The 11,401-nt window shown below is 41.1% G+C and overlaps 1 protein-coding gene across 23 annotated transcripts in view; it reads left to right on the forward strand.

Annotated features, from left to right (window-relative positions):
- LOC108050765 (MAP/microtubule affinity-regulating kinase 3) overlaps positions 1–11,401 on the forward strand; it is a 32,019-nt gene that overhangs the window by 12,443 nt on the left and 8,175 nt on the right. For 2 of the 23 annotated variants that reach the window (XM_017132620.2, XM_017132619.2), the window contains exons 3-13: positions 3,953–4,168; positions 4,226–4,446; positions 4,596–4,877; positions 4,939–5,132; positions 6,226–6,338; positions 6,412–6,589; positions 7,145–7,259; positions 7,316–7,443; positions 7,505–7,667; positions 8,207–8,320; positions 11,285–11,373. In XM_017132620.2, coding sequence (XP_016988109.2) covers positions 3,953–4,168; positions 4,226–4,446; positions 4,596–4,877; positions 4,939–5,132; positions 6,226–6,338; positions 6,412–6,589; positions 7,145–7,259; positions 7,316–7,443; positions 7,505–7,667; positions 8,207–8,320; positions 11,285–11,373 — 1,813 coding nt within the window. Of the gene's footprint in view, positions 1–666; positions 1,210–2,075; positions 3,621–3,952; positions 4,169–4,225; positions 4,447–4,595; positions 4,878–4,938; positions 5,133–6,225; positions 6,339–6,411; positions 6,590–7,144; positions 7,260–7,315; positions 7,444–7,504; positions 7,668–8,206; positions 8,321–11,284; positions 11,374–11,401 lie in introns of those variants that run through there. The other 21 variants (XM_017132603.2, XM_017132609.2, XM_017132608.2 and 18 more) reach the window with 21 other exon arrangements.

An 11,401-nucleotide genomic window follows, 5' to 3' on the forward strand; every position in this document is an offset into this window, starting at 1 on the left:
CAAAAGTGAATTCGCCATTTTTTTTTCTCGAAGACCCTTTTGCTTATGCAAAACTTCCAGCAGGGCTGCGTTTTTGATCAAGAAATTGGTTTCTTAAAAATGAAATTACGCGAAAAGTCGCACGAAGCGCACGATGAGACAATATGTTCTGAATTCGCAATTAATCACTCTACAACATGGATAAAGACACTTACTGAACAAAGTTAAACATTTTTGTAAAACTCTATTGAAAGTTTAACTTTCTTTCCAAAACCCAAACGAAAACATCACCTGCTACATTTACAAATTGTTAAAATTGGACGCACATATTAAGCAATGTATAAGTATTTTTACACAGAACATACATTGAGAATTGGTAATAATTTCAAATTTGACTGTCTTACGTCATTTTGTTGCAGAGATAATGATTTGAAAGTGAGCTTCAAAGTTAAGCAAAATGTAAACAAACCATGTGCGCTTGCAACAGCTGACTCTAACAGTTGGTATTTAAATACTAGACTTTTAAGTTAACATTTGCGGTATGTTACCAAACAGCTTGATGTTTTCTTAATACATTACAAAAAAAAAAAAGGAAATCGGCACACTTTTAAAAAATACATTTATTCCAAAAAATCGGGCAAATTCCCCATAGTGCAGTGGAGAGAGCTGCCCACTGATCGCCCATGTGTCAGTGTGTGTGCTGTGTTGGTGTATTAAGGCCGACGGCTCTGCCGCAGTTGACGTCGCTGCTCAGTCCGATTCCGTGCTTTGGAATACTCCGCGCTCTCGCTCTCCGGCACTCCAGTTCCAGTTGCTGAGTGGCCAAGTGGCTCTTTGGCTGCTGAGCTGTTTCTGTTTCTGTTGCTATTGCTTTAGCTGTGTTTTTGGTGTTTTTTCGGTGTCTTCTGCGTTTTGTAAATGTAGTCGTCGGCGGCGTTTACGTCAGAGTTACAGAGGAGCCAACAAAAGCTATAATCTAATACCCCCACGTAAAGCGAGTGCGAAAAATTGCGAAAGCCGCGTGCCTCACCGATAAGATAAGCGCGCGGCTAAAGAACTCCTCCGGCCAACGAAAACGAACCTTTAATAATCGGGATTCGCGCGAAATGTGATTTTTTTTTATAGCTTAAGTGATAAATAAGAAAAATACCCACACACTCTCAAACACCCAGTGTATATAAGCTAACTGTGTTTTTTCAGCAGTGAAAAAGTCGGCTCAATTGTCTAAAAGTAGTTCATTTGCCTTAGTGTGTGTGCGCGCGTTTGTGTGTGTGTGTGCATTGGAGCTTTTCGCTTTGCTCACTGAAGCAGCTACAAAAAATGAAATAAAACCAGCCAACTAACGAGCGTACGAACGAATTGTTCAGATACTTGTAGATCTCCACATCGTAACTATTTAGACAGTAATTAAAGCAACAAAGGAAAATAGCGAAAAGGCAAATGAATCATAAAACAGAAAAGAGAGTGTGGGAGGGGGTGGGGCAGAGGGCAGGAAAAGCGTGACACACACACGGGTGAGTGAGAGGGCGAGAGAGAGGGAGAGAGCATCTCAGCTGAGCCTTGTGCAACAGCAGTAGAAGTAGAAAAGAGCGATGGAAAACAAACACACGCACAGAGCACAAGAGCTCACCTCCACCACAGGTGTGTGTGTGCGGGAGCGTAGGTGAGTGCTCTCTCGCGCACTCTCTTTCGTTGGATAGAGGTGTGTAGGTATATTGGCCTCCCGCTCGCTCCCCCGCTTTCCCGTGTGTTTATTTCAGTGTCACCGGGGAGACAGATTAGCTCTTGTCCGCCTGTTGTCGTAAATATCACACACACACTCTCCCCCTCCGCCCATATACTTACATATATAAATGGAAGTTGCTGCCTTTAGCTGGCTGTGTGTTTAATTCATTTTCGAGGTTTTAATGCGCAACAACTGCGACTTGTGTGTTGGTTAGGCGACAAAAAAAAAACAAACAAGAGCTGCGTTGAGAATTTAGAAAGCCCAATGTAAGCACACTCATGCAGTTCCCTTTCGGGCTGAGCTGCATTGTACTTCCGATTTTCGGTGGCAAAGCAAAATCACAAGTTTAATAATTTTTCAAAACTCACAGTGTAAGAACAATAAATTTATGCCAAGTGCCAGTTAAAAAATATATAAAAAGAAAAAGTTGCGATCTCTCCGAGCAACAAGTACTTGTGCACCAATACACACACACAAGCAAAGGTAGTGCCACGACAAAAAAGAGAAAAAAACACAGAGAAACCGAAACCAAAAGCAAAACGGAGGAGCAATGGAGGCCACCACTACCACAACACCTGACTTGAACCGCGGCGATGCCACCAGGAAGAGTGTGCGTTTGTATGCCGCCCGCAAGGGGGCGGCACCTGCACCGCCCAAGCTTAGTGTGGCGCCCTCTAGCAACCAAAATAATAACAACAACAATAGCTGTGAAAAATTGCCGGAAACGGAAATAGATCTGCACCAAACAAATCTTGCCAGCAAGGATCTCGAAGGAGCCATCGACGATGATAGCATTGTGGAGCTGAGGCGACGCAATGTGCAGGCGACTCCTCTGCCCAGGATTGCCGTATCGGCCCTGCCCACTCTGCAGCCACATCCCAAGCCCACGGAGCGCCAGAAGACAGTGCCTCGCAGCCTCCTGTCCACCGAGGACGATGCCGGGGTGTCCTTTGCCCTCGGCTCCATCGAGAAGCACATCCACAACGTGGAGGAGAGCTTCAAGCAACAGCAGCAAAACCAACAGCAATCCCAATCTTCGATGGACGTAATGAAGCTGGAGATTAAGCGGAAGCAGAGCAAACGATATGGCGAAACAGAAAATCTGCTTCGACCGGGTATTAGCGACATGTCCTCGGAAAATGATTTCCAGTACTTAGGCGGCAGGCGGGCAGGCGAACTGGACGAGAGCAACGAGCTGATGCTATCGGAATTTCAGCGTGGGAGCGATGGACGTAACTCGATCGGCGCTTATTCCAAGAATTCAACTGCAGCCTCAAACGGAGCAAACGCTGTGAAAGCCAAACTGGCACGTACTGCCTCGGATACAAAGAATAACGATACGGTGCTGGCCATGCGGGCCACTCTGAAGCAAAAGCAGAACTTGCAGGACGAAAAGCAGCCGGCGGTTTGGCGTCCAGCCGGTACCGCACCCACTCCGGCGGCCAGAAGCTCCTCCTCCACTTCGTCAAACTCCGCCTCGACCAGTCGTGGCGGAAGCAGCAGCAGCGTGGTCGATGGAGTGGCTCCGTCCAAACTAACGGCCACCACCATATCGGCGTCCAAGAGACGTGAGGAGAATTTGAGACAATTTGAAGCTCTGCTGGCTCAGAAGTCCTCACACCGTCACGCCGCCTCATCAGGAGCATCTGGCGCTTCGGCAGCCGGACACAGTTCTGCCAGCGCGAAGAGGCGCTCAGAGCGGCCGATTGTGGCGCCCATTCCGCCGTACAACTCCAGCCGAGCAGAACCGGTGACCAGCTCCACACGAGCCAGCGTGGTTCCAAGGTCCACTTCGGGACATGGATCCGAATCCGGCTCAGTGTCAGCTGTCCCGCCTGTGGGACATCACCGCACTGGCCACGTTCCCAGCGCGGTGACGAACCGCAGCAATGTTTACAGCAACAATGCTGCACAGGTAAACCTTTAATTTGCAGGAGTTCCATTCTTCTCAATTTTTAATATAACTTTAATCGGACTCAGATTAGTATCAATTAATTATGCCTTTGACCATTCTCAAGGGAAACATTTCTATAAATGTAGTTAAAAGTGACATCAATTACAGGTTCAAAGTCACAGTATTTCATCTCAATACAAATGCTAAGTGTCAGCCACCCAAATCTCCATTCAACATTTACAAGTTTTTTGATTAGGGTAACATTTGGGGAACTTTAGAACTTTGACCACGTACACCATTCCCTGACAACCACTATTAAAAGCTATTTTTACTTATCCTTACGCCTTTTGCAGGGTTCGCCTAACATGCAGATGCGGAGTAGTGCTCCCATGCGATGGCGCGCTACGGAGGAGCACATTGGCAAATATAAACTCATAAAGACGATCGGAAAGGGAAATTTCGCTAAGGTGAAACTAGCGAAACACCTGCCCACTGGCAAGGAGGTGGCCATCAAGATAATTGACAAGACCCAACTCAATCCTGGGTCACTACAGAAACTCTTCAGAGAGGTTTGTTTAGCTTTTAATAAAACATTGACCCAGGGACTAATACCCCTCTGCCCACAGGTTAGAATAATGAAGATGCTGGATCACCCCAACATAGTTAAATTGTTTCAAGTAATCGAAACTGAGAAAACGCTATATTTAATCATGGAGTACGCGTCAGGTGGTGAGGTCTTCGACTATCTGGTTCTACACGGACGTATGAAGGAGAAGGAGGCGCGTGTCAAGTTTCGACAAATCGTCTCAGCCGTGCAATACTGTCATCAGAAAAGAATAATACACAGGTGATAGTAATACATTAAATAATTAAAAAAAGACATATCAATTAAATTAAGATGATTATTTGAGAAAACTATATTCATAACATTTAATAACAATTTATTTTCTATTGATTTAATATGTAAGCTAAAACTAATATAATATTTTTAAACAGGGACTTAAAAGCTGAAAACCTTTTGCTGGACAGCGAACTGAACATCAAAATCGCTGATTTTGGCTTTTCGAACGAGTTCACGCCCGGCTCAAAGCTGGACACGTTCTGCGGTAGTCCGCCGTACGCAGCTCCGGAACTGTTTCAGGGCAAAAAGTACGACGGGCCGGAGGTCGATGTATGGTCGCTGGGCGTCATCCTGTATACGTTAGTGAGCGGTTCCCTGCCCTTCGATGGCTCCACCTTAAGGGAGCTGCGCGAACGCGTGCTCAGAGGCAAATATAGGTATACGTTGCAAGATAAATTTGTGATGAAAGGAAATAAACGACCCTTATTATCCCGTCAGAATTCCCTTCTATATGTCGACTGACTGCGAAAACTTGCTCCGCAAATTCTTAGTACTGAATCCCGCAAAGCGTGCTAGTCTTGAAACAATCATGGGCGACAAGTGGATGAACATGGGGTTTGAGGAGGACGAACTCAAGCCCTACATTGAGCCCAAAGCCGATTTAGCCGATCCCAAGCGGATAGGTAAGACGGGTACTGTATACAAAATTCATTACTAATATTATTAACGAATTGTGTGTGGACTGGAGTTTTGCCTGCCAATTGCTTGTTTCGTTATATTGTTCTCTATCTTTGCATTTTATATGTAATACTATTAATATATTTTTTTTTAACTCTTTCTTTATCAACATGTTGCTTTGATTTTGTAGTTCAATGTTGCTCACGGACTTCCTTTTATTGGGATTTCCTAGTGTTGTGTTATCCTTTTGTTTGTAATTTAAATATACATGCCTTTATGGTATTTCGTTTGTAAATTCTCACATAGCTGCGGGGTCACAAACCGGTGTCAAGAATTCGCTCTCGATTCGGCGTAGTGCGTACAACTTGATGTTGATGGTGAACTTTCTGATCGACGAGCGGAAGGTTCCACCCAAAAATGTATGCAATCCGTGTAGTGGACACGTTAACGGTCGTCGCCCAAAGTTCCGCATTAACCCCCAACTCTTTATTCTCTTTCTCACTTTCTGTCCGCAAATCGAACAAACAGGCCGTCCAGGAAAATACTTCAGATATCAAACCGGCTCAAGAGAACGGATAATCTCAAATATTTAAAAATCTTGAACAGCCAGCCAAGGGAAATCAAATTTTGATTTTATTTTCTTGTGTTTTTTTTCTTGGTTTTCCTATTTCTATGTTGCCTGTGTAAATAACTTTCGGTATGTGCACATAAATAAGAGAAATAAATTGGGTTCTCTGAGAAGTTTACTTCTTTTAATTCAAGTCGTCGCGTTCCAATTTAAATATAAAGCTAAAATTGCATCCGGTTTGGGTCCTGTCACGGCGATGATAATTGTATAATTTAATTTCGCTAGTTGCATGATTTAAATACATAATTACCTAGTTCTTACGGCCAATTGTTCAATTGACGGCAAGAGAACACACAATTCCGGCTACTCCAAATTGTACCATATCGGTTCGAGTATCGGCGACCCCATAGCCGAATATATAATGTAACTGTAATGAATTTGCATGCGTTATCTAATCGTATTAAAATGTCGATTGAATGTCCATAAACATCACCCACTTACAACCAAACTGTTTGTCATTTCCGCATCGCGATGCTTAGAAGCTCTAGTCGCGATGGGCTACAATCGGTCAGAGATCGAGGCTTCGCTCTCCCAGGTGCGCTACGACGATGTTTTTGCCACGTATTTACTGCTGGGACGCAAGAGCACAGACGTAAGTTTGTTTATCGGAATGCCCTTACATTCGGACCGGAACAAGTACTAAAAAGAGTCTTTATCCCACGCAGCCGGAAAGTGACGGATCGCGATCCGGTTCATCGCTCTCGCTGCGCAACATTTCGGGCAACGATGCCAATGCTGGCAGTGCGAGTGTGCAGAGTCCCACTCACAGAGGCGTCCACAGGAGCATATCGGCGTCCAGCACGAAACCAAGTCGCAGAGCCTCGTCCGGTGCGGAAACATTGCGTAAGTCCCGCTTTGGGGCTAACGGTTTTCCTATAATTTATTAACAGTAACAAATCTTTTGGTCGGACATCCAGAATTTAGAAACATTAACTGGCCATATTCAAACTATTTTAGAAAGCCAATGAAATTAATAGTATTAGTCTAACCTTTTTCAAAAAAACTACTAATCGATTGCAAGATAATCAACACTGAACATTAATGTTGTGATGTATTCTATTTATTATTTTTGATTGACGGAATTTGAAACAAGATGTTGTGTTTAAATGAGCGAATAGATAAAATTAGATTTTATAAAATATTGTAAGATATAAACAAATATTTAAATTGAAGTAAATTATATTCCTCGTGTGACTTATTAAAGCAGATTTGAAACGCAAGTGAAAGCAAAGAAATCCAGATTAAAAAAAACAGTAGTCTTGCTATAAAATTATGTTTGTTAAGTCATCATGGAAATCTAAATATGGATTCCGCCTAAGATATTTGTTACTCGTCCCAAATTTTGTGTCAATACCAAAGAGTACCTAATTTATTTAATTGGTTTACATTTAATTACAGGTGTTGGACCGACAAATGCGGCAGCAACAGTGGCGGCTGCCACGGGAGCTGTGGGTGCGGTAAATCCAAGCAATAATTACAATGCTGCAGGGTCAGCGGCGGATCGAGCATCAGTGTAAGTAGCGTATAAGAATATGTTATATTATAATAAAGCTTCTAATTACTCGGCAGTGGCAGCAACTTCAAGCGTCAGAACACCATTGACTCGGCTACAATTAAGGAGAATACAGCGCGACTGGCCGCTCAAAATCAGAGGCCCGCTTCGGCCACCCAAAAGATGCTCACCACGGCAGACACCAGTAAGTGATAACCCGATGATTATATTGAGAACATTACTTCATTTGAGCACTTCATTTACAGCACTGAACAGTCCCGCCAAGCCGCGAACGGCAACGAAGTACGACCCGACGAACGGCAATCGCACGGTCAGCGGCACAAGTGGCATCATTCCACGCCGCTCCACCACGCTGTATGAAAAGACTTCGTCGACGGAGAAAACCAATGTTATTCCTGCAGAGACAAAGTACGTGAAAGTTGTGCTAGTTCTGTTAGCGTATCGTCTACTGACGATATAAGTGCTAGCTTGAAACTTAAACTGCTGTACGAAATACCCGGTTATTTTTTGCATCACATTCCCCGTTTGGCAGGCTTATTTAGTTGTTCGGTCAGTCGGTAGCTGTGGAGCCTGCCACAAATTTATATTATTTGCCTTTGGTTCGCACGCAAAACGATCTGTCAAATTTGATCGTATCCGGAGGTTAGAGAGCATCTAGTTATCGCAACAGCTTACACTCCCATCAATACAGAGATGTAGAGGAGATCGTTCAAATATTCCACGTGAATACGAACGGCATTTTATTGTATATAGTCACGCACAGTTGAGTTATATTTAGTTGCCGTGCCGTTGGCACATTCAAAAATTCCTTTTTTTTATTTTCACATTCATTTCATTTGGTTCTATTAAAAACCGAAACTCTTACCAAACAATTTCAAAACCAAGTCATAATTACGATTACGATTCTACCACTTTTCGGCCTAAACCTCAAACATGCACATTACCAGCAGTGGATCGGCAGCTCCCGCTGGGAAAGGTCATACCAAAAGCGCGTCTGTCTCGAGCCCTCGCCCCTCTGCAGACGGATGCGTCTCGGTCTCGAATGACCCGCTCGGAACGAGGTATACACTTGAGTAATTAACAAAAAAACGCAACAACCAAACAAACCAAATTCTGTTAGTTTGATTACCGGATTATTTGAAATTCAACTGCTTTCGGTTTCTTCCTTATAATTTTAAATATTGGCTGGCATTTTATTTGTTTGGGAGAATTAATGTGCATTTCTCAAAAATCATTTCACCGAATCATCTCCATGAATCATCCTCGCCTCAGTATCAGTCACAATGACCTGTTTAGACCCGCCATCTTGAAACAAAAAACAACCAAACAAGCACTTTCATACACATATATCTTCTTAAAAATCATTTTCGGATATTTCGAAACTAAAATAAAAGTGCACTGAGTTGGCATTTTTTTAAATTTACTAGAAGAATATTTATAGAATATTTATCCCTGAATTAAAATTGTATTCCAAAGTAAATAATAAATGTTCAGTGTTTTAGCCCCTTTATATAAAATATTAAAAAATTTAAAGGATCTAAACGTTTTTAGCTCCCTAGATGTATTTGTACTGTGCGTGATAAGTAACATCTTGGCTATGATAAATCGATATGTTTTAATGTTTGTTTCGCAGCTTGAGATATTCCTGAGAAGGTTAGGGCAAATTATTTATAAGTTTGACCTCGGATTGAGCCCATCGTTGGTCGTTTTGCTATATAGTTGACATCTATATATATACTTGTATTTTTAAGTATTTATTAGGTATTTTGTTTGATTTGTTCACTGTTTACTCTTCTATTAGTTTATAGTGTTGGCCTTTCCTAGTTTCGTTCTCCTTGTTTTGTATTTATCTAATTATCCAATGTAATATTAACGACCTAACAATTTGATCAATTGAATAATGTAAATTTCTTATCTTTTCATGTTTTTTACAATTTTGAACATTGTCTGTTTACAAACCAAATGTCTAATTTTGATAACTACTACACTACCACATATGTACATCCATTCTTTGTGGCGTTCTATATCCGCAACTACAAATAACACCACCACAACCTACGAATCTGAATCTGCAACAATCTCCTTCGTCCTCCTATCGGCGCTCGCTCAATTATTGTACTACTCTACTATTACTACCTTTTCGATCGTACTCGTAATGCAAATTGAAAACCTGAACAAAACCAACAATAATCCAACAATTCAACAATTATTGCTAACCGAATCGACAATCAAACAAATTTGATTTGAAAATGAATATGCAAATAATGAAATGAATGTGGTTTGAAATGAATTCAATTTGGATTCGTACCGAACCAATCGAACAAATTTGGTGAGTGAAAAATGCAATCTTACAATAAGAGATATCTATTGTGCCTCATTTAATCAAGGGTCGTGAGCGTGTCCAATAAACAATGATTTAAATTTCCTTGCAATCATTGTTAGCGTAATATTTTTTAATCAACTTGATGTGTATTGCTAATTCGTATTTTTCACATAATTTTTGGGTTAAAAGTAAAGTAAGCGAACACGACCCTTTCCATAAACAGATATATTGCTTAAGTATCTACAACTAGCGTACGGTTTGGTTTTATTTTTCTTATTTTGTTGGTCTATTTTCGCATATTTTGTAATTCATTTAAATTCAATTGGCGGCGATGCCAAGACATATTATTGCTCGAGTCATGCTCTCTTGGTTTCCAAGTAAACTGATGTCGAGTTCCGGAGTTGCACCCTAAACAAGTGAATAGTTTTTTATTTCGTATTCGCATTGGGAAAGTCCAAACAGTTGCGAGCAAGTTTTAAAAAATAAGAACTCATTATAATGTTTGTTTCCTCATGCATGTCGTCTCTGTCAGTAAAACTCTATTGACTCTACTACCATCGCCAGTATAATTGAATTTTTTCCATTATTGTGTGTTCGTTTACTGTTAATGTTACTACCTACCAAAATTTTGAAACTCATTTTGATATAGTTTGTTATTGTGCTGCTGTTGTAACTTTTGTACCTGAACATAATTACTATGTGCTCTCCAATGTACGACTTCCATGTATCTAACCGTTTAACTACTACATGCGTATTTCTTCCAACTATAATTCCTATTACTTTCTACGATTAACGGCGTACCGTATTAGGACATATTTACTTAGACGAGCTTATTAGTTTGTACTAATAATAACAAGAGTTTCGCTCCATCTGAAGAACATTACCTTGTAAAACATGAATTTCGATGGCCAGTCGAACGCATGTCTCATATAACGCTTTCATGTAGTTTGGAGGAACCAATCTTCTTGTTTGCCAAGCTTTCCAATATACTCTACATTCTTGCATATGTCCATGTCCATAGAACCAACGAAACAGTTGACGTTTGTCGTATCTGATTTTATTTATAAGAAACGTATTTTAAGTGCCTGTCTTTTTAAGAAAATTTACATGATCTATTTTTATTTTTTCTTTTCATTTTGTTTATGTCTGCGACGTGATCGATAAAACAATATACAAAACCATAAACCCTTGGTTAACGTCATCAATTTGTCACATCAATCAAACGAACTGCTTGATTCGCGCTGCTCTGACCATCTACACCCGCCTGCCGCCATCCTACATAAAACCCAAAAACCAACCCTAACCGATCTCGCATTCAATTACGAAATACGAACACAAAATTAAAAAAAACCTCCAATTTACCAATGACGCTTTGGACCTCCAAATTTGATTCGATGATGATGACCAACTCCTAACGCCCATTACTCATTCCATTCACCGAAACATTATCTCACACACAACATGTGACGAACGCTCGAACGGTTCTGTACAAACGATTACACATTGCCAAACAAAAACAATCAACAAATATTTAATGGAAAAACAAACAAAAAACCAACAATCTTAAACTGATAAAATCATATTCGTTTCCCGAAATGCGATTCATTGGATTTGAATGTACTCTCCGACGAACTGATTCGATACTGATTTGATTTCCATTCATACCTATGTGTGTATATGTATCGTACTTGTACATATATAGTCTGTTCGATCGACTTAGAATGGCATCGGCTGTTAAATCAAGCAGACACTTTCCAAGGAATGTTCCATCACGTTCAACCTTTCACTCTGGTGAGTTTTCTGTTCACTTATTTTTATT

The sequence above is a fragment of the Drosophila rhopaloa genome, unplaced genomic scaffold (genome assembly GCF_018152115.1).
Source record: "Drosophila rhopaloa isolate 14029-0021.01 unplaced genomic scaffold, ASM1815211v1 contig_115, whole genome shotgun sequence".
NCBI classification, from domain to species: domain Eukaryota; kingdom Metazoa; phylum Arthropoda; class Insecta; order Diptera; family Drosophilidae; genus Drosophila; species Drosophila rhopaloa.